The following is a 23,643-nucleotide window of genomic DNA, read 5'->3' as shown; positions in this document are numbered from 1 at the left end:
TAAATTAAATCAACATTTGCTGTGACTGCACTATGTGTTAAAAAGCTTTTGTCTCAGATGCACTTGTGCATTGTTTTTCAGGTAGCTTTGCAGGTAGGTTTCTTGAAGTGTCTTGGAGACATTGCCACAGTCCTTCTGGATTTAGTCTGTCTCAGTTTGATCTGTTTCTTTGTTATTCCTGACAGACTGTATGATAGTGATATCAGATCTCTGTGTGGAGCACTGGCTGTTGACTCCTTTTGCAAACAAAAATCTCACTGGATTATTAGAATTAATGGCAAAAATAATGTTTAGAAATGTAAACTGTTATTTACTACAGCAAAATGTATAAACAACTGACTTAAACATATATATATATATATATATATTATTTTTTTTATTTTTTTGGTGAAAATACTAGTGGCCTAAGACTTTGCACAGTACACACCCACACACACATTGAGGGAAAAATAAGCATCAACCATTTCCATTTTCTCCTTAAAATAAACTATTTCTGCTGCTTAATGGTTTAACATGCTTTTTTTTCGTCTTCAGCTCTGATGCATTCTGTCCATGGTGCTGAAAACGCTGAAGTCAAAACACATTTAAAACCTTTTTTATATTGTTGACAATTACTTTCTTTGATTCTCATTTACATTGACAATATGAACTACATCTTTTAATTTTCATTTGGTGTCTTCCCCGTTTTGTCCCCCACAAAGTTTGAACTGTCCATGGTGCTGATAGCGTGGACCATAAATAACATTTAAATGCATTTTACACCGACAGCTTGATTTATTTTATATTGTTTATTGTTGCTTTTGTGCAGTTATTTCGCTTTGCGTGTATATATAAGTCTATTGCACTTCAAAAATTATATTGCACTTCAAATATATTCAATATATTATTTTCTGTCCCATCCTACCCATGTATATCCACAAGGTGTCATTAGCGATCTTCGCTAAAATGTTCTTTTTTTATTCTCTGCGAGTCTCCTCCCCGTTTGGGGGCAGGGCATTTGGGCTGGAGCAGTGCTTTGTTCGTGAGAAGCCTCAACAGAGATTTTCTGACTCCCAGTCCAGACCGTGGTTTATTTTGCTACACCGGTGTACGGATGTTTTTCGTTTTCCTTTGGATGTGACGGTGACGGATCATGGCGAATTCACTAAGGAAACGAAATATATTGTGGATATATGTGACTGTATTTTTTTTCCTTCCGATGATATCTTACGGTCAGACTGTGTATTCTGTGTTGGAGGAGGCCAGTCCAGGGACTACAGTTGGCAATATAGTAAAAGATTTAAACCTTAATTTGCAAGAACTGGAAAACCGTGGATTTCAGATTGCTTCTGGGCCCAACAAGAGGTATTTTGATGTTAATTTGAAAACTGGAATACTTCATATGAAAGACAAAGTAGACAGAGAGGAGCTATGTGGACATAGCTTAAAATGTACTTTAGAATTGGAAGCCATTGTTAATATGCCATTAAACATGCATCGGTTTGAAGTAAATGTATTGGACATAAACGATAATTCTCCCACATTTCACTCTTCATCTTTACAAATAAATGTATCTGAAGCTGCATTTATAGGGGAAAGGTATTCATTACCAAATGCGTTTGACGCAGATGTGGGCAGTAATTCGGTAAAGAGCTACAAACTGAGTCCAAATGAACATTTTTCTCTCGATGTTCAGAGCGGAGGAGAACAGAGTGTGTCTGCTGAATTAGTGCTACAGAAAGGTTTAGATCGAGAGAAACAGCCTGTTCTCCAGCTCACACTGACCGCTGTAGACGGAGGAAAATCTCCAAAATCCGGAACAATAAATATAATTGTAAATATCATAGATGTGAACGATAATATTCCTGTTTTCACAAAGTCACTTTACAAAGCGCGAATTCCAGAAAATGCTTCCATTGGAACTTCCGTTATCACTGTAAACGCGAGAGATGCAGACGCTGGTCTAAATGGAGAAATTGTCTATTCTTTTATTAAACATGTTAATGATAAAAATATAGAGTCGTTTGCAATCAATCAAATATCTGGTGAAATAACAGTACATGGTAAATTAGACCACGAGTCAAACAATGGTATAGAAATTCGGGTTCAAGCGAGAGACAAAGGCTCGACACCAAGAGTAGCTCATTGTAAAGTATTGGTCGAAATATTGGACGTTAACGACAATATTCCTGAAATATCTGTAACTTCTCTTGTTAATGTTGTGAGGGAGGATTCGCCGAAGGGGACAATGGTCGGTCTAATTACAGTAAAAGATGACGATTCTGGCGAAAATGGATCTGTAAAATTGAAAATAATTGACCCCCTTCCGTTTCTATTACAAAACACTTATAAGAATAAATATTCTCTGATTGTAGACGGTCCTTTAGACCGAGAGCGCGCGTCTGAGTATAACGTGACTATCTCAGCTACTGATGAAGGGACTCCGCCTCTCTCTAGCACCAGTGTCATTACTGTACACGTTTCTGATGTGAATGACAACGCGCCGCGCTTTCCAGAGCCCGTCATTAATGTTTATGTGAAAGAGAACAGTCAGATTGGAGCTGTTATTCAGACAGTATCTGCTTTTGATCCTGATGTAGGTGATAATGCTCGGATAACATATTCTTTACTAGAAAGCTCAAAAAGCGGCCCAGTAACATCCATGATCAACATAAACTCTGAGAATGGAGATATACACAGTTTACAGTCGTTTAACTATGAAGAGATAAAAACGTTTGAGTTCAAAGTTCAGGCCACAGACTCTGGTGCTCCTCCGCTCAGCAGTAACGTGACTGTCAATGTTTTTATCCTGGATGAGAATGACAACAGTCCCGGGATTCTCGCGCCCTATTCCGAGCTCGGTTCCGTTAACACGGAGAACATTCCCTATTCTGCTGATGCGGGCTACTTTGTGGCCAAGATCAGGGCTGTAGATGCAGATTCTGGTTACAATGCGCTGCTGTCTTACCACATCTCTGAACCCAAAGGAAACAATCTGTTCCGAGTCGGAACCAGCAGCGGGGAGATCAGGACTAAGAGGAGAATGAGTGACAATGACCTGAAAACTCACCCGCTGATCATTTTGGTTTGTGATAACGGAGAGCCCTCACTGTCAGCGACTGTGTCTATTGATGTTGTGGTTGTTGAAAGCGCAGGTGACGTCAAGACTCCGTTCAGACACGCGCCGATAAAGGAGGAGAGTTTCTCGGATTTAAATCTGTATTTGCTGATCGCCATTGTGTGCGTGTCCGTCATCTTTTTCCTGAGTCTCGTCAGTTTGATAGCTGTAAAATGCCACAGGACAGACAGCAGTTGGGACAGGTACAGTGCCCCGATGATCACCACTCACCCTGATGGGAGCTGGTCTTACTCCAAATCTGCTCAGCAGTATGACGTATGTTTTAGCTCCGACACACTGAAGAGTGACGTAGTGGTTTTCCCTGCGCCATTTCCGCCTGCAGATGCAGAACTGATCAGTATTAATGGAGGAGATACTTTTACAAGAACACAAACACTTCCTAATAAAGAAAAGGTAAGATATTTTTTTATTAAAAGTGATGGAAACGCATTTTCCTCTTCACTGTGGTTTAGAGCTGATGCCTCTTCTTTTGAATTCTTCTTGCTGGGTGTCTTTGTTTTTTCAATTTTAAGATTGAGGGGAGGAAATTATGAATCACTATCTTTTAGTTTTCTTTCTAAATGTGTTTATTTATTTATTTATATATTTATTTTATTTTATTTTATTTTATTTTATTTTATTTTATGCCCTCTGTCCGTGGTGCTAAAGACGCAAATATCTTAAATTGCCATGAATAAATTGTGGCGAATGAGGTGCTTGTTTCGTTTTCGAGCTACATAGCTATCTGCTGTCCTTTCTGTTGTTTTGGTCATGTATTGTTTTGCTTGTGTTTATAAAATATTCTAGTTATTCACTTAGAGTACAGATAAAGATTTTTCGCACAGTGGACATTATTGTTTTACAATGCGTTTATTTCTCATATGTATTTGGAGCTGTTTGTGGTACTGAACAACTCGTGCCTAAACATCAAGAAAGCAGATTTAGTCATCTTCGATGGCAAATTCTATTTTTTTTCTTGCCTTGAGAATAACAACATTTATATGATGCAATACAGAAAATAAATAAATAAATAAAATCAAACATACATATAATTAAATAAAAAAAAAAAAAAATTAAAAAGAGAAAGACAGAGAAAAACATGTTTTTGACAAGTTTGGTATGGCTTTTTATATGTAATGAAACTTAATTTTCCCCGGTATTGATTTTCTTGAAATGCAGTGTGAACTGACAAAGCTTACAATATAAAAGAGTATACAGTTTTTTTTTTTTTGTTTGTTTTTTTTTTTTTTTTTGCTGAATTGTAATCATCCATTAATAACATTGTACAATAATACAATGATAAATTTAAATAGTTTTAAATTCTTCTATTGTGATTGTAAAACATTCGGTCTCTTTGTACTGGATTATCTTCTTCGCCTCTATTTGTCCGCGCGGTGTCGTTAGAGACCGGGATGTCTCTCACCCCAGCAATGCAAAGCTCCTCCTCTGTTAGGGAGGGTTCAGTTAATCACGTGGGGCTTTTGTTCACCAAAGGCCACTTTACTGTCTATGTTTTTGCTGGAGCTGTGCGGAATTACGACGTCGTGTTGTTAAATCACCGAATGGATGAGATTAATTTATGGAAGGAATTATAAAAATGTCGAAACATGGATTTAAATGGTCGATGTATTTTATTGCAATGTTTTCAGTTTGGAATATTACTGATGGGCAGATCGTGTATTCGGTATCGGAGGAGGCTGATCCGGGAACTACAGTGGGAAATATAGCAAAAGATTTGAATCTAAATCTTCAAGAATTAGAGCATCGAAGGCTTCAGATCGTTTCAGGCCCAAACAAAAGGTATTTCAGTATTAATTTAAAAAGTGGTGTTCTTCTCGTCAAAGAGACAATAGACAGAGAACAGTTATGCGGAAGAAGCAGCAAATGCTCTCTGGAATTAGAGGCTATTGTTAATTCCCCCTTAAACATGTATCGACTTGAGGTGAATGTTTTAGACATAAACGATAATATTCCTACCTTTAAGTCACCAAAGACAGAGCTAAATATCGCAGAATCAGCTTTCCCGGGTGAGAGATTTACATTACCAAGTGCGTTTGATGCGGATGTGGGCAGTAATTCGGTGAAGAGCTACAAGCTGAGTCCGAGTGAACATTTTTCTCTGGATGTTCAAAGCGGAGGAGAACAGAGTGTGTCCGCTGAATTAGTGCTGCAGAAAGCTTTAGACCGAGAGAAACAGCCTGTTCTTCAGCTCACATTGACCGCTGTAGACGGAGGAAAACCTCCAAAATCCGGAACTACACAAATTATTATTAATGTGGAGGATGCAAACGATAACATCCCTGTATTTAGTAAATCTCTTTACAAAACAAGAGTAATGGAAAATGCGCATCCTGGCACTTCTGTTGTCACCGTCCATGCTAGTGACGCTGACGAGGGTTTGAATGGAGAAAAAATTTATTCATTTATTCGCAGTGATGACGATGACAATATTGCTAACGCTTTTACCATTGATTCTGTCAGTGGCATAATTTCTATTAAAGGGAATATTGATTACGAAGCAAGGAATGCCGTAGAAATTCGTGTCCAAGCTAAAGATAAAGGCCCGAAACCAAGGGCTGCATATTGCAAAGTATTAGTTGAAATTATTGATGTTAATGATAATGTACCTGAACTTTCAGTAACATCTCTTACTGAAACAGTGAGAGAGGACGCTGCTGCAGGTACAATGGTGGGATTGATCAGCGTGAAAGACAAAGACGCGGGAAAAAACGGTGCAGTTATTCTTAAAATACAATATTCTGCACCTTTTTGTATACAGAATACTTATAAGAATAAATATTCTCTGATTGTAGACGGGCCATTAGACAGAGAGCTCGCGTCTGAGTATAACGTGACTATCACAGCTACTGATGAAGGGACTCCGCCTCTCTCTAGCACCAGTGTCATTACTGTACACGTTTCTGATGTGAATGACAACGCGCCGCGCTTTCCAGAGTCCGTCATTAATGTTTATGTGAAAGAGAACAGTCAGATTGGAGCTGTTATTCAGACAGTATCTGCTTTTGATCCTGATGTAGGTGATAATGCTCGGATAACATATTCTTTACTAGAAAGTTCAAAAAGCGACCCAGTAACATCCATGATCAACATAAACTCTGAGAATGGAGATATACACAGTTTACAGTCGTTTAACTATGAAGAGATAAAAACGTTTGAGTTTAAAGTCCAGGCCACAGACTCTGGTGTTCCTCCGCTCAGCAGTAACGTGACTGTCAATGTTTTTATCCTGGATGAGAATGACAACAGTCCCGGGATTCTCGCGCCCTATTCCGAGCTCGGTTCCGTTAACACGGAGAACATTCCCTATTCTGCTGATGCGGGCTACTTTGTGGCCAAGATCAGGGCTGTAGATGCAGATTCTGGTTACAATGCGCTGCTGTCTTACCACATCTCTGAACCCAAAGGAAACAATCTGTTCCGAGTCGGAACCAGCAGCGGGGAGATCAGGACTAAGAGGAGAATGAGTGACAATGACCTGAAAACTCACCCGCTGGTCATTTTGGTTTGTGATAATGGAGATCCCTCACTGTCAGCGACTGTGTCTATTGATGTTGTGGTTGTTGAAAGCGCAGGTGACGTCAAGACTCCGTTCAGACACGCGCCGATAAAGGAGGAGAGTTTCTCGGATTTAAATCTGTATTTGCTGATCGCCATTGTGTGCGTGTCCGTCATCTTTTTCCTGAGTCTCATCAGTTTGATAGCTGTAAAATGCCACAGGGCAGACAGCAGTTTGGACAGGTACAGTGCCCCTATGATCACCACTCATCCTGATGGGAGCTGGTCTTACTCCAAATCTGCTCAGCAGTATGACGTGTGTTTTAGCTCCGACACACTGAAGAGTGACGTAGTGGTTTTCCCTGCGTCATTTCCGCCTGCAGATGCAGAACTGATCAGTATTAATGGAGGAGACACTTTTACAAGAACACAAACACTTCCTAATAAAGAAAAGGTAAGATAAATGATTACATATTTCGTTTCACTGGTAAATTAAGTGTTATGGTTTTGAGTTAAATATATAATTGTCCTTCTTTCTGCTGTCTAGATTATTTAATATTTAGTGTATAGTTACAAATATTGTAGGTTTTAGCTGATTTGAGTGCCGATGAAACACGATAGACATGATGAACATTGCATTGTTCTACATTGTTTATTGTTGTTTATAACTGGAGCTCATCGTGCTGCTGAACAGTTTGCATCCAAAGGTAACAGTTTCTTGGGTAACACTTTAGAATAAGGTTCCATTAGTTAATGTTAGTTAACTACTTTCGTTAACATGAACTAAGCAAGAACAATCCTTCTACATCATTTATAAGTCTTAGTTCATGTTAATTTCAACATTTACTAATGCATTATTTAAATCAAAAGTTGTGCTTGTTAACATTAGTTAATGCACTGTGAATTACCATGAACTAACAATGAATAACTGTATTTTCATTAACTAACATTAACGAAGATGAATAAATACAGTAATAAATGTATTATTCATTGTTTGTTCATGTTAATTAATACATTAACTAACATTAACTAATGGAACCTTATTCTAAAGTGTTACCGTTTCTTGTCCTTTCTTATAACACGTGTAATGCGTTTTTATCTTGGAACTAAATATTTAATTTTATTTATGTAATACAAACAATCAATCAATCAGTCTACTTTTTTTCGTACAAGGGGATACATTTAGCTGAATGTAAACTGTTTAATTTAAGAGGCATGCAGAGCAAACTTTCTCTTTACACACGTATCAAGTTTTTTAAAGCCACTTTTCGTCTGCATTAATTAGGCTTTGCTTCCTTCCAGTAGTTTTTATTTTTGTGTCTCGTTGTGCTGTTTGAGTAAACATTTGACTTTTCTATCCATCCATCCATCTAGTTGGTTGAAACATTTTGTTTCTTTTTTTTCTTGATGTGATGCTCCGTTTTATCCTCGCGATGTCAGTATCTGCTCGTTGTTTTTGCATTCCTGACAAGATTGGGCTCCTCCTATTTTTCATGTTCTGTCTTCCTGGATATGGGCTTTGTTAGTCATACGCCATTGTTCTGGGAAACAGTCCACTCGTGGATTTAGCAGAAAGCATTTTACAGTCATGCGGAAGAATTTCGGTGATTTAACATACACGGCAATGTTTGGTAAAATGGCTTTAACAGAGGGACATATTTTGAACGTGTGGATATTTTTCAGTGCGTTTCTTCGATTCGGGATTATTACAGATGGGCAGATTGTTTATTCCATAACGGAGGAGGTAAACCCTGGCACGGCAATTGGAAATTTAGCTAAGGATTTTAACATGAATTTACAGGACATTGAAAGACGTGGATTTCAAATCGTTTCGGAATCCAACCGAAGGTATTTCGATTTGAATTTAAAGACGGGTGTTCTTCACGTTAAGGAGAAAATAGACCGAGAGGAGCTATGTGAGCAGAATGTGAAGTGTTCAGTACCTTTAGAAGCAATTGTTAACTCGCCTTTGAATATATATAGATTTGAGGTAAACGTACTAGATATTAATGATAATCCACCATTATTTCGTATATCAAAGACAACACTAAATATTTCAGAATCAGCTTTTCCAGGGGAGCAGTTCGCACTGCCGAGCGCGTTTGACGCAGATGTGGGCAGTAATTCGGTAAAGAGCTACAAACTGAGTCCGAATGACCACTTTTCTCTCGATGTTCAGAGCGGAGGAGATCCGAGTGTGTCTGCTGAATTAGTGCTGCAGAAAGCTTTAGATCGAGAAAAACAGCCATTTGTTCAGCTCACACTCATCGCTGTAGATGGAGGAAAACCTCCGAGATCAGGAACAATGCAAATAATTGTAAATGTTGAAGATGTTAACGACAACATTCCTGTTTTCAGTAAATCATTGTATAAAGCTCTCGTAAATGAAAACTCGCCACCCGGTACCCCTGTTGTTACAGTTCAGGCCAGTGACCCAGATGAGGGTGTAAATGGTCAGATTGTTTATGGTTTAATTAACCAAGATAATGATAAAAATGTCGATTCATTTTCAATAAATCCTGAAACTGGCGAGATTACAGTGAAAGGTGATGTCGATTACGAAAGAAAAAATGCGGTGGAGCTCCGTGTGCAAGCAAAAGATAAAGGGCATAAACCTAGAGCCGCTCTTTGTAAAGTGCTACTGGAAATTGTTGACATTAACGATAATGTTCCAAAAATTTCTGTAACATCTTTGGTTAACAGTGTAAAAGAAGATGCTCCAATTGACACAATGGTTGGAATGATTACTGTAACTGATAGTGATGCTGGTAAAAACGGACAGGTAACTTTGAACATTCAGGGCTCTGCTCCTTTTAAAGTTCAGAAGTCGTACAAGAATTATTATACTTTAGTTGTTAACGGACCTCTAGACAGAGAGCACGCGTCTGAGTATAACGTGACTATCACAGCTACTGATGAAGGGACTCCGCCTCTCTCTAGCACCAGTGTCATTACTGTACACGTTTCTGATGTGAATGACAACGCGCCGCGCTTTCCAGAGCCCGTCATTAATGTTTATGTGAAAGAGAACAGTCAGACTGGAGCTGTTATTCATACAGTATCTGCTTTTGATCCTGATGTAGGTGATAATGCTCGGATAACGTATTCTTTACTAGAAAGCTCAAAAAGCGGCCCAGTAACATCCATGATCAACATAAACTCTGAGAGTGGAGATATACACAGTTTACAGTCGTTTAACTATGAAGAGATAAAAACATTTTATTTTAAAGTTCAGGCCACAGACTCTGGTGTTCCTCCGCTCAGCAGTAACGTGACTGTCAATGTTTTTATCCTGGATGAGAATGACAACAGTCCCGGGATTCTCGCGCCCTATTCCGAGCTCGGTTCCGTTAACACGGAGAACATTCCCTATTCTGCTGATGCGGGCTACTTTGTGGCCAAGATCAGGGCTGTAGATGCAGATTCTGGTTACAATGCGCTGCTGTCTTACCACATCTCTGAACCCAAAGGAAACAATCTGTTCCGAGTCGGAACCAGCAGCGGGGAGATCAGGACTAAGAGGAGAATGAGTGACAATGACCTGAAAACTCACCCGCTGGTCATTTTGGTTTGTGATAATGGAGAGCCCTCACTGTCAGCGACTGTGTCTATTGATGTTGTGGTTGCTGAAAGCGCAGGTGACGTCAAGACTCCGTTCAGACACGCGCCGATAAAGGAGGAGAGTTTCTCGGATTTAAATCTGTATTTGCTGATCGCCATTGTGTGCGTGTCCGTCATCTTTTTCCTGAGTCTCATCAGTTTGATAGCTGTAAAATGCCACAGGACAGACAGCAGTTTGGACAGGTACAGCGCCCCGATGATCACCACTCACCCTGATGGGAGCTGGTTTTACTCCAAATCTGCTCAGCAGTATGACGTGTGTTTTAGCTCCGACACACTGAAGAGTGACGTAGTGGTTTTCCCTGCGCAATTTCCGCCTGCAGATGCAGAACTGATCAGTATTAATGGAGGAGACACTTTTACAAGAACACAAACATTTCCTAATAAAGAAAAGGTAAGATGATTATATTATGTGAGCTTTATTTAGAGCTGCTGTTTCTACTTCGACATTGTCTCACTCTGTATTGCTTATTTAGGGGATTTTATTTAAGGTTTGATGGGAAATAAGAATTAGTTTTACTTTATTTCTCCCTAAATTAATATACTCTGGTTGCGTGAAGGTTTAAACTGCAGTTTTATCTTTCGTAGCCTACTGACAAACTCTGTCCATGGTGCTGAAAACGCAAATGTTCGTATCTAGGGGTTCATCAAGGGGTTCTTAAGTGTTTGAAAAGCTATTCATTAAAAATAAATAAATCATAATAATATAATTTAATAAATCATTTTGAAAAAAATCACGCTGCTTTGTTAGCAAATGTTACGTGAAAACCGCTCTTTTCTGCTATTTCATAATCACCTGCTATCAGACAGTGAATATATGCTTTTATTCAGCCTGTCTGATGTTTTTGTTTGGTGGTTTTGGACCAAAATATTATGTAACTCTTAATTTGTAAATGGAAAACATAATAATAGAGTATGTAGAATTGTTTATGAAGCAGATAAAATTCCTACAATGTATAATTTTGACTAATCCTTTTCTTTAAAAAAAAAATAATAAAAAAAAAAAATTATATATATATATATATATATATATATATATATATATATATATATATATATATATATATATATATATATATATATATATAAAGCCTGAAATTGTATATATATATATTTATATATATATATATATATATATATATATATTTTTTTTTTTTTTTTTTTTTTTTTTTTTTTTTTTGAACGTGATAAATGCTAGCCGAATACATTTTATGCTGCAAGTCACCGAACCATTATTTTTTATTTGTTTAAAATTTGTTGATTTTCAGAAAAATTCTCTGTGTGTGAGTACTTAAACATTTCCAGCACATTTGAACAATACAGTGATGATACTGATAACTCTGTTCATTTTGGTTACTATAATCGTGATTAAATTTTCATGGCATTTTGAATCTCGAATACCAATAGCTATGTAAACTTATTCTGATAAAAAAACTTTAAAGTTGTTAATAAAATAAATGGTTTTGAAATAGAAATGCAACAAAATGTGCCATTGGGTTATTGAAATGTTTACTTAAAATCGCAGGGGCTATTTTAAGTAAATAATCAAAGCCAAAGTGCTCAGCTGGCAAAAAAACAAACAAACAACAACAACAACAACAACAAACCTTTTGGTAACCCCTGCAAAAGAACTAATATATCTGTTTCCGGTCTTCTTAACCTGTCTTGTACCCCCCCCCCCCCCTTTTTTTTACGATAGCCAGTATGATGTGGACACATTAAATATATTGTATGCTCATATAACCAATAATTTAATCAAATCAAAATATTTCAATTAGAAAAAGTGTGGTTTGCAGATGTCCGCACGATGTCAGTAGTCTTTCATTTTACACAATAATTTTACATGACTCCATTAAGCTCCGCCTCATTTTGTAGCTTCCGGAGCAGAGATGCTTTGTTCAGAATTCGCCATTATGTCTGGAAGCTGCTGTTATGCGTGATTTCGTGTGAACGTTTCCTCCGATACTATGCTGTCGGATTTTTATGAGTTTGGCATATTCAGAAGATTTAGAGACAATGGCATCCAAAGGGCAATCAAGATTCCGGGTTTGGATTTCTGTGTACTTTTTGTGTTGGCTTTGGAATATAGCGGGCGGACAGCTGGTGTATTCAGTGACGGAGGAAGCAAACACAGGCACTACAATTGGCAATTTGGTGAAGGATTTAAATCTGAATATTCAGGACATTGAGGTTCGAGGGTTTCATATTGTTCCGGGACCGAACAAGAGGTATTTCGATATTAATACTAAAACTGGAATTCTCCATGTCAGAGAGAGAATTGATCGAGAGGAGATTTGCGAACAGAATATTAAATGTTCTCTGCCTTTAGAAGCCATGATTAGCTCACCATTGAATATTTACCGATTTGAAATAAATGTTATTGACATTAATGATAATGCACCCGTATTTCGGACATCAGTAACACATCTGAATGTCAGCGAATCCGCTTTTCCGGGGGAGAGGTTTCCGTTAAACAGAGCATTTGATAGTGATGTTGGAGTTAATACGGTAAAGAGCTACAAACTCAGTCCGAATGAGCACTTTTCTCTCGATGTACAGAGCGGAGGAGAACAGAGTGTGTCTGCTGAATTAGTGCTGCAGAAATCTTTAGATCGAGAGAAACAGCCCGTGATCCAACTCACACTGAGCGCTGTAGACGGAGGAAAACCTCCCAAATCTGGTACAATGCAGATTGTTGTTAATGTTGTGGATATTAATGATAATATTCCTGTTTTCAGTAAGTCTTTGTACAAAGCTCGAATCAGTGAGAATGCGGCGCCTGGTACTCACGTGATAACTGTTCAAGCTGTTGATTTAGACGAGGGCGTAAACGGTGATATTATTTATGCAGTTGTCAACCACGACAATGACAAAAATGTAAATGCATTTTCGATAAACCCTGAAACAGGTGAAATTACTGTGCAAAAAAACGTTGATTATGAGCAGAGTACTGCAATAGAACTCCAAATACAAGCGAAAGATAAAAGTAACAACCCGAGAGGAGCACACTGTAAAGTATTGGTCGAGGTTGTGGACATCAATGACAACATACCAGAGATATCTGTGACGTCTTTGGTTAACAGTGTAAAAGAAGATGCTCCGATTGACACAATGGTTGGAATGATTACTGTAACTGATAGTGATTCTGGTAAAAACGGACAGGTAACTTTGAAGATTCAGGGATCTGCTCCTTTTAAAGTTCAAAACTCATACAAGAAATATTATACTTTAGTTGTTAACGGTCCTTTAGACCGAGAGCGCGCGTCTGAGTATAACGTGATTATCTCAGCTACTGATGAAGGGACTCCGCCTCTCTCTAGCACCAGTGTCATTACTGTACACGTGTCTGATGTGAATGACAACGCGCCGCGCTTTCCAGAGCCCGTCATTAATGTTTATGTGAAAGAGAACAGTCAGATTGGGGCTGTTATTCATACAGTATCTGCTTTTGATCCTGATGTAGGTGATAATGCTCGGATAACATATTCTTTACTGGAAAGCTCAAAAAGCGGCCCAGTAACATCCATGATCAACATAAACTCTGAGAGTGGAGATATACACAGTTTACAGTCGTTTAACTATGAGGAGATAAAAACGTTTGAGTTTAAAGTTCAGGCCACAGACTCTGGTGTTCCTCCGCTCAGCAGTAACGTGACTGTCAATGTTTTTATCCTGGATGAGAATGACAACAGTCCCGGGATTCTCGCGCCCTATTCCGAGCTCGGTTCCGTTAACACGGAGAACATTCCCTATTCTGCTGATGCGGGCTACTTTGTGGCCAAGATCAGGGCTGTAGATGCAGATTCTGGTTACAATGCACTGCTGTCTTACCACATCTCTGAACCCAAAGGAAACAATCTGTTTCGAGTCGGAACCAGCAGCGGGGAGATCAGGACTAAGAGGAGAATGAGTGACAATGACCTGAAAACTCACCCGCTGGTCATTTTGGTTTGTGATAACGGAGAGCCCTCACTGTCAGCGACTGTGTCTATTGATGTTGTGGTTGTTGAAAGCGCAGGTGACGTCAAGACTCCGTTCAGACACGCGCCGATAAAGGAGGAGAGTTTCTCGGATTTAAATCTGTATCTGCTGATCGCCATTGTGTGCGTGTCCGTCATCTTTTTCCTGAGTCTCATCAGTTTGGTAGCTGTAAAATGCCACAGGACAGACAGCAATTTGGGCAGGTACAGTGCCCCGATGATCACTACTCACCCTGATGGGAGCTGGTCTTACTCCAAATCTGCTCAGCAGTATGACGTGTGTTTTAGCTCCGACACACTGAAGAGTGACGTGGTGGTTTTCCCTGCGCCATTTCCGCCTGCAGATGCAGAACTGATCAGTATTAATGGAGGAGACACTTTTACAAGAACACAAACACTTCCCAATAAAGAAAAGGTAAGCCTTTCTAGGGGGGCTCTATTTGTAAGTTAAGATATATATGTATATATATATATATATATATATATATATATATATATATATATATAATATATTAATTTTTTTTCTCCCTAATAAGTTCCTATGTGAGCTTTCATATACACTCACCTAAGGGATTATTAGGAATACCTGTTCAATTTCTCATTAATGCAATTATCTAATCAACCAATCACATGGCAGTTGCTTCAATGCATTTATGGGTGTGGTCCTGTTCAAGACAATCTCCTGAACTCCAAAACTGAATGTCAGAATGGTAAAGAAAGGTGATTTAAGCAATTTTGAGCCTGGCATGGCTCTTGGTGCCAGACTGGCCGGTCTGAGTATTTCACAATCTGCTCAGTTACTGGGATTTTCACGCACAACCATTTCTAGGGTTTACAAAGAATGGTGTGAAAAGGGAAAAACATCCAGTATGCAGTAGTCTTGTGTTGGCAAAAATGCCTTGTTGCTGCTAGAGGTCAGAGGAGAATGGGCCGACTGATTCAAGCTGATAGAAGAGCAACTTTGACTGAAATTACCACTCATTACAACCGAGGTATGCAGCAAAGCATTTGTGAAGCCACAACACACACAACCTTGAGGCAGATGGGCTGCAACAGGAGAAGGCCCCACCGGGTACCACTCATCTCCACTACAAATAGTAAAAAGAGGGTACAATTTGCATGAGCTCACCAAAATTGGACAGTTGAAGACTGGAAAAATGTTGCCTGGTCTAATGAGTCTCGATTTCTGTTGAGACGGTCAGGTGGTAGAGTCAGAATTTGGCGTAAACAGAATGAGAACATGGATCCATCATGCCTTGTTACCACTGTGCCGGCTGGTGGTGGTGGTGTAATGGTGTGGGGGAAGGTCTTGGCACACTTTAGGTCCCTTAGGACCAACTGGGCATTGTTTAAATGCCACAGCCTACCTGAGAATTGTTTCTGACCATGTCCATCCCTTTATGACCACCATGTACCCATCCTCTGATGGCTACTTCCAGGAGGATAATGCACCATCTCACAAAGCTCGAATCATTTCAAACTGGTTTCTTGAACATGACAATGAGTTCACTGTACTAAAATGGCCCCCACAGTCACCAGATCTCAACCCAATAGAGCATATTTGGGATGTGGTGAAACGGGAGCTTCGTGCTCTGGATGTGCATCCCTCAAATCTCCATCAACTGCAAGATGCTATCCTATCAATATGGGCCAATATTTCTAAGGAATGCTTTCAGCACCTTGTTGAATCAATGCCACGTAGTATTAAGGCAGTTGTGAAGGCGAAAGGGGGTCAAACAAAGAATTAGTATGGTGTTCCTAATAATCCTTTAGGTGAGTGTAGTTCCAAGTATTTCATGACACTTCTGCATAATCATGGACCTTTTTAGATTGTCCAAGAGCTCTTTCATTTTGTTACAGGTGAAGAAAATGCTTTAATTGGAGCTGCTGTTTCTACTTAGATTTTTTTTTCTCATGCTACCCAGCGAGTAAAATAAGTATTGAACCCTTCACCAATTTTAACAGTAAATGTTTTTAAAGTGCTGTTGACATGACATTCTCACCAGATGTAGGTAATAACCATAGTAATCCATGTAAAAAAAAATAAAAAATCTGATATTAAGTTATGCGTAATAAAGTGTAATGACACAGGAACAACATATTCAACTACTAAAATGTATTAAATACTTTGTACACAAGCCTTTGTTGGTGATGACAGCTCTAAGAAGCTCTAAGGTTCTGTGGACCTTTTCTATGAACTCTGTTCTTATTTTCTTTTGGATTCAAGTCAGTTGATTGGCTGGGTCATTCTAGCAGCTTTATTTTCTTTTTTTTTTCTGAAATCAATTGACAGTTTTCTTTGCTGTGTTTGGGATTATTGTCTCAGTGAAATGTACACCCTTGTTTCATCTTCATCATCCTGGTGCTGTAGGTGTTTGGACTGAACCAGTTAATATTAATTTCCACTTACAAGGCGCAGGATTGATTTCTAGTTACTGAAACATTACAGCTGGTGTCTTGACTTTCCAAGCCTTTTGTCACCTCCCTTTCTTCGTGTTCAATACTTTTTCCCTGTGTCATTACATTTTATTACACATAATTTATTTGTTTTGTTTTCTTTGTATATGTGGATAATTTGGGTTATTACTGACATCTTGTGAAAATTTAAAGTCAACAGCATCTTTTAAATATATTAGCAAAATGGTGACGTGTTCGATGGTTATTTGACCCGCTTTATATCGCTAATTCAGGTGATTTTATATAGACTTGGAGGGTAAATAAGAATCAGTGTTACCTTATTTCTACCTAACATAATCTACTGTGGTTGCACAAAGGTTTAAAATTCTGTTTTAGCATCTGCACTGACCTACTCTGTCCATGGTGCTGAAAACGCAAACAGTATGTTCGTGAGTTGATGAAAAAGCAATTTTTATTACATAAGAATTGGATGATCAAAATATGCATTTATTTAAATGTATTTATTTAAGGTTTAAATGTGTAAATATAGTAGTCTACACACTACACTATTGTCAGGCCGATTATAAATGAAATTTGGTCTTGAGGATGGATCGTGCACAGTCGGACCGGGTCTGTTCCAGATGTGCTCAGATGCTGTTTGCAGTCGGCCGAGTAGCAAAACAAACATGTACCTAATCAGCAGTAAAGGTCGTGTCTACTCATGATGTGGAGGAGAGAGTGTGTGTACAGGACTGATAGAGCCAAGCAACAGAAAGATAGAGATTGCGGATAAAAAAATAAAAAAATATAGGAAAATATCTGCGAACAAAAGAAGGCATAATCCAAGAAGTAGGACCCATGTAAAATATTGGACCAGCTTTCCAGCACATTAGAGCTCTCAAGGAGCTGAATCTCTGTGATCAGTTATATATATATATGTGTAATGTAGACAGCATCACTGATTATAATGAGGTATTTTGTTGCTTTGTGCCACTGGGGCACTGGGGTGTAGACTGTGCAAGCAATTGTATAATTAAGGGAATTAAACATAGGCCTAGGCATTTGAAAAGACATTATGAAATATACTCAAGCAATAATTCCAAAAAGAAAGGGTAGCATCGGACTTAATGCCAAACATAGCCTAGCTATTCAAGACACATTGCTGTGACATTTATTTGGATGACCAACATAGCAGACTAATGTTTTCTGTTAGATTAAGGTCATAAGTAAAACAATCCTTAACGTTTCAATAAGTAAAAGCACCTGTGTTGTCTGCAGTGTTTTCGTGAGTTATTATTTTATTTTATTTTTTGGTTTGGCAGAATTTGTCCAGTTGTGATGCGCCAGTCATTTAGTGTGTTGTGGAGCGGAATGATTCAGTCATTAGGTTTGTGCTCCATTGCCATTGTCAAAGACTTAAATCTGCTCCAGTCGATGGAAACAGTCCTTAAGTGTGTTGAGGTCAGTCTGTTTCAGCTAGTCATGTAGTGTGTCCCCAGCTTAATGAGAGCAGCGCTGCTTTGTTTACAGAGGTTACCGTAGAAACATCACTATTTCTAAGTTCCATAGCACCTGCGGTCAGACAGTGGATTGAAGCTTTTTTATTGTTTAGCTTGTCTGCTGTTTTTGTTCAGACCTATATGAAATTTGAGCCAACATTTTGTTGTGAACCTTAACTTAAAGATGGAAAAGTAATGCGTATTCTAGAAATGTCAATACTTCAATAATAAAGTAGCATGCTTATTATGTATAATTTTGACTCATACTTTTCTGAAATGTGAAGTTTATTGTTTAATGATGCTTTTGAGTTTTATTTTGTTTATTTTGTTTGTTATATATATATATATATATATATATATATATATATATATATGTGTGTGTGTGTGTGTGTGTGTGTGTGTGTAAAAAAAATTTACAAAAAAAAAAAAAAACGAAGCATGCAAAAATTCCATTAAATTAATAAAATATTTATATCAAATATAGCCTATATATTTTTCAGTGGCAGTTATAATTAGATAGCAATGTGGACGCTTCCTCCATTCTAGGCATTATCAATTTTATTTTAAATGCATGCTCCTATAACCGACAGTGAAGTTTGCAGATGTCCACACGATGTCACTAGCCTTTCATTTTACACAATAATTGTACATGACTCCATTAAGCTCCGCCTCATTTTGTAGCTTCCAGAGCAGAGATGCTTTGTTCAGAATTCGCCATTATGTCTGGAAGCTGCTATAGTGCGTGATTCCGGGTGAACACTCAGATACTATGCTCTTGGATTTACATGACTTTGGCATATTCAGAGGATTTAGAGACAATGGCATCCAAAAGGCAATCAAGATTCCGGGTTTGGATTTCTGTGTACTTTTTGTGTTGGCTTTGGAATATAGCGGGCGGACAGCTGGTGTATTCAGTGACGGAGGAAGCAAACACAGGCACTACAATTGGCAATTTGGTGAAGGATTTAAATCTGAATATTCAGGACCTTGAGGTTCGAGGGTTTCATATTGTTCCGGGACCGAACAAGAGGTATTTCGATATTAATACTAAAACTGGAATTTTCCATGTCAGAGAGAGAATTGATCGAGAAGAGATTTGCGAGCAGCATATTAAATGTTCTCTGCCTTTAGAAGCCATGATTAGCTCACCATTGAACATTTACAGATTTGAGATAAATGTTGTTGACATTAATGACAATGCACCCGCATTTCAGACATCAGTCACACATCTGAACATTACCGAATCAACTATTTCAGGGGAGAGATTTCCATTGCAGAGCGCATTTGACGCAGATGTGGGGAGTAACTCCTTAAAGAGCTACAAACTGAGTCCAAATGAACACTTCTCTCTGGATGTACAGAGCGGAGGAGATCAGAGTGTGTCCGCAGAGTTAGTACTGCAGAAAGCTTTAGATCGAGAAAAACAAGCTGTAATTCATCTTACACTGACCGCTGTAGATGGAGGAAAACCTCCAAAATCTGGCACAACAGAGATAATAGTTAACGTTGTGGATGTTAACGATAATATTCCTGTTTTCAGTAAATCCTTGTATAAAGCTAAAATTACGGAGAATGCGGCGCCTGGTACTCACGTGATAACGGTTCAAGCTGTTGATTTAGATGAGGGCGTAAACGGTGAAATAATTTATGCAATTGTCAAGCACAATACTGATAAAAATGTAGATTCTTTTTTGATAAATCCAGGAACGGGTGAAATTACTGTAAAAAATTATATAGATTATGAGCAGAAGAGTTCGATTGAACTTCGAGTTCAAGCGAAAGATAAAAGTAACAACCCGAGAGGAGCACACTGTAAAGTATTGGTCGAGGTTGTGGATATCAATGACAACATACCAGAGATATCTGTGACGTCTTTGGTTAACAGTGTAAAAGAAGATGCTCCGATTGACACAATGGTTGGAATGATTACTGTAACTGATAGTGATTCTGGTAAAAACGGACAGGTAACTTTGAAGATTCAGGGATCTGCTCCTTTTAAAGTTCAAAACTCATACAAGAAATATTATACTTTAGTTGTTAATGGTCCTTTAGACCGAGAGCTCGCGTCTGAGTATAACGTGACTATCACAGCTACTGATGAAGGGACTCCGCCTCTCTCTAGCACCAGTGTCATTACTGTACACGTTTCTGATGTGAATGACAACGCGCCGCGCTTTCCAGAGCCCGTCATTAATGTTTATGTGAAAGAGAACAGTCAGATTGGAGCTGTTATTCATACAGTATCTGCTTTTGATCCTGATGTAGGTGATAATGCTCGGATAACGTATTCTTTACTAGAAAGCTCAAAAAGCGGCCCGGTAACATCCACGATCAACATAAACTCTGAGAATGGAGATATACACAGTTTACAGTCGTTTAACTATGAAGAGATAAAAACGTTTGAGTTTAACGTCCAGGCCACAGACTCTGGTGTTCCTCCGCTCAGCAGTAACGTGACTGTCAATGTTTTTATCCTGGATGAGAATGACAACAGTCCCGGGATTCTCGCGCCCTATTCCGAGCTCGGTTCCGTTAACACGGAGAACATTCCCTATTCTGCTGATGCGGGCTACTTTGTGGCCAAGATCAGGGCTGTAGATGCAGATTCTGGTTACAATGCACTGCTGTCTTACCACATCTCTGAACCCAAAGGAAACAATCTGTTCCGAATCGGAACCAGCAGCGGGGAGATCAGGACTAAGAGGAGAATGAGTGACAATGACCTGAAAACTCACCCGCTGGTCATTTTGGTTTGTGATAATGGAGAGCCCTCACTGTCAGCGACTGTGTCTATTGATGTTGTGGTTGTTGAAAGCGCAGGTGACGTCAAGACTCCGTTCAGACACGCGCCGATAAAGGAGGAGAGTTTCTCGGATTTAAATCTGTATTTGCTGATCGCCATTGTGTGCGTGTCCGTCATCTTTTTCCTGAGTCTCGTCAGTTTGATAGCTGTAAAATGCCACAGGACAGACAGCAGTTTGGACAGGTACAGTGCCCCGATGATCACCACTCATCCTGATGGGAGCTGGTTTTACTCCAAATCTGCTCAGCAGTATGACGTGTGTTTTAGCTCCGACACACTGAAGAGTGACGTAGTGGTTTTCCCTGCGCCATTTCCGCCTGCAGATGCAGAACTGATCAGTATTAATGGAGGAGACACTTTTACAAGAACACAAACATTTCCTAATAAAGAAAAGGTAAGATAATTGTATTACACGTGACATGAGGAAAACGATTTAATTAGTGCCGGTGCTTCTGATTAGAATTTTCGTGTTCTATATTGCTAATTCGGGTGTTTTTTCATATCAGGTTTGAGGGAAATACGAATCAGTTTTACCTTATTTCTCCATAATTTAATCTACTCTCATTGCACGAAGATTTAAACTGCAGTTTTATCTTGTTTTGCACCGGTATACTCTGTCCATGGTCCTGAAAACGCATATGTTCTTATCTACTGTTCATTACGGGGGTTCGTAAGTTGATGAAAAGCCATTAATACATAAAATTCGAATTAAATCATAAATATTAAAGCAAACAATTTTGAAATATAAAATATAAGGTTGAAATGTGTAAAAATGAGTGTTCATGATCGCAGCGCTGTTTTGTTTACAGAGGTTACCATGAAAACAGTTCTTTTTCCGCTGCTCCATAAGCACCTGCTGTCGGACTGTAGACTTAAAACTTTTATGCAGCCTGTCTGCTGTTTTTTTTTTTTTTTTTTCAGACGAATGTGAAACCTGCAGCAAATTTTTGTTGAAAGCAAACTAATGTGGCTTCTAAAAATTTCCAACACTATAATATAGTAGCCTATGTATAATTGTTTATGAAGCAGATAAATCACTATAATATATAATTTCGACTCATCCTTTTCTTGAAAGAATACTTAAAGACTGAAATTTTAGGTTTATTATTATTATCAGAACTTTATTTGAACATTAGAAACATGTTAGTAGATATACTGTAAGTCACCCACCATATATATATGTGTGTGTGTGTGTGTGTGTGTGTGTGCGCGCGCGTGTGTGTGTATTATTACTTGTTGAAAATCAGGTTCTCAATTTAATCCCTGTGTGTGTATGAATACGTCTTGATCAATTCCAGCACATTTTAACAGTACAGTGGTCAAACTGATAACTGATAATTTTTGGTTACTATATTTTAATGGCATTTAATATCTTTATTAACAGTAACTATGTAAACTAATTCTGATAATAACTTTAAGACTTTTAAGAAGAAACATATATATATATATATATAAGACATTCAGAAAATGTGACATTAAATTATTGAAATATATACAAAAGATCACTGGGGGTACTTTAAGTAAATAATTTAAAGCAATGGTGTTTGGCTGACGAAAAAAAAAAAAAAAAAAACGGAAAGGTTTAACAAACCCTGCTCTAAAAGATGTATTATAAGTCCGTTTCAGGTCCTCTCAACCTGTCTTGTATGTTTATTTTTCCAGAATTATTAAATTGTCTTGTTAAGTGTGTGTGTTCAGTGTTATTATTATAGCCAGTATGATGTGGCTATATTTCAAAACATTTTAGTTAGAAAACAACGGAGTTTGCAGTGGTCCGCACGATGTCAGTAGTCTTTCATTTAACACTAGAATTTTCTTGACTCCATTAAGCTCCGCCTCATTTTGTAGCTTCCGGAGCAGAGATGCTTTGTTCAGAATTCGCCATTATGTCTGGAAGCTGCTGTTATGCGTGATTTCGTGTGAACGTTTCCTCCGATACTATGGTGTCGGATTTTAATGATTTGGCCATATTCAGAAGATTTACAGACAATGGCATCCAAAGGGCAATCAAGATTTCGGGTTTGGATTTCTGTGTACTTTTTGTGTTGGCTTTGGAATATAGCGGGCGGACAGCTGGTGTATTCCGTGACGGAGGAAGCAAACACAGGCACTACAATTGGCAATTTGGTGAAGGATTTTAATCTGAATATTCAGGACCTTGAGGTTCAAGGGTTTCATATTGTTCCAGGACCGAACAAGAGGTATTTCGATATTAATACTAAAACTGGAATTCTCCATGTCAGAGAGAGAATTGATCGAGAGGAGATTTGCGAGCAGAATATTAAATGTTCCCTGCCTTTAGAAGCCATGATTAGCTCACCATTGAATATTTACCGATTTGAAATAAATGTTGTTGACATTAATGATAATGCACCAGTATTTCGGACATCAATTACTTATTTGAATGTCAGCGAATCAGCTTTTCCAGGAGAGAGATTTCCATTGCAGAGCGCGTTTGACGCAGATGTGGGGAGTAATTCGGTAAAGAGCTACAAACTGAGTCCAAATGAACACTTTTCTCTGGATGTACAGAGCGGAGGAGATCAAAGTGTGTCCGCAGAGTTAGTACTGCAGAAAGCTTTAGATCGAGAAAAACAGCCCGTGATCCAACTCACACTGAGCGCTGTAGACGGAGGAAAACCTCCCAAATCTGGTACAACAGAGATTGTTGTTTACGTTGTGGATGTTAATGACAATATTCCTGTTTTCAGTAAGTCTTTGTATAAATCC

The 23,643-nt window shown here is 38.5% G+C and overlaps 3 protein-coding genes across 13 annotated transcripts in view; all 3 read left to right on the top strand.

Annotated features, from left to right (window-relative positions):
• LOC113113620 (protocadherin alpha-C2-like) overlaps window positions 1-23,643 on the top strand; it is a 148,362-nt gene that overhangs the window by 87,953 nt on the left and 36,766 nt on the right. Inside the window, exon 1 of one of the 11 annotated variants that reach the window (XM_026279933.1) lies at window positions 4,421-7,067. The exons of 9 other annotated variants lie outside the window; for them this stretch is intronic. In XM_026279933.1, coding sequence (XP_026135718.1) covers window positions 4,677-7,067 — 2,391 coding nt within the window. In that variant the 5' untranslated portion in view covers window positions 4,421-4,676. Of the gene's footprint in view, window positions 1-4,420; window positions 7,068-11,991; window positions 14,630-23,643 lie in introns of those variants that run through there. One more of the 11 variants, XM_026279932.1, reaches the window with a different exon arrangement.
• Window positions 413-4,281, top strand: LOC113114334 (protocadherin alpha-8-like). The gene is made up of 2 exons (XM_026281247.1): window positions 413-3,665; window positions 4,277-4,281. The coding sequence occupies exons 1-2, from the start codon at window positions 1,133-1,135 to the stop codon at window positions 4,279-4,281; spliced, it is 2,538 nt and encodes an 845-aa protein (XP_026137032.1). The 5' UTR covers window positions 413-1,132.
• Window positions 7,660-22,370, top strand: LOC113113626 (protocadherin alpha-8-like). Its single transcript, XM_026279986.1, has 2 exons — window positions 7,660-10,628; window positions 21,308-22,370. Exons 1-2 carry the CDS (start codon window positions 8,202-8,204, stop codon window positions 21,314-21,316), a joined length of 2,436 nt encoding a protein of 811 aa, XP_026135771.1. The 5' UTR covers window positions 7,660-8,201; the 3' UTR covers window positions 21,317-22,370.

This window comes from Carassius auratus, chromosome 14 (assembly GCF_003368295.1).
Source record: "Carassius auratus strain Wakin chromosome 14, ASM336829v1, whole genome shotgun sequence".
Taxonomy (NCBI): Eukaryota; Metazoa; Chordata; class Actinopteri; order Cypriniformes; family Cyprinidae; genus Carassius; species Carassius auratus.
Note: the sequence above shows the minus strand (reverse complement) of the source record. Positions and strands in the feature narration are given on the sequence as shown.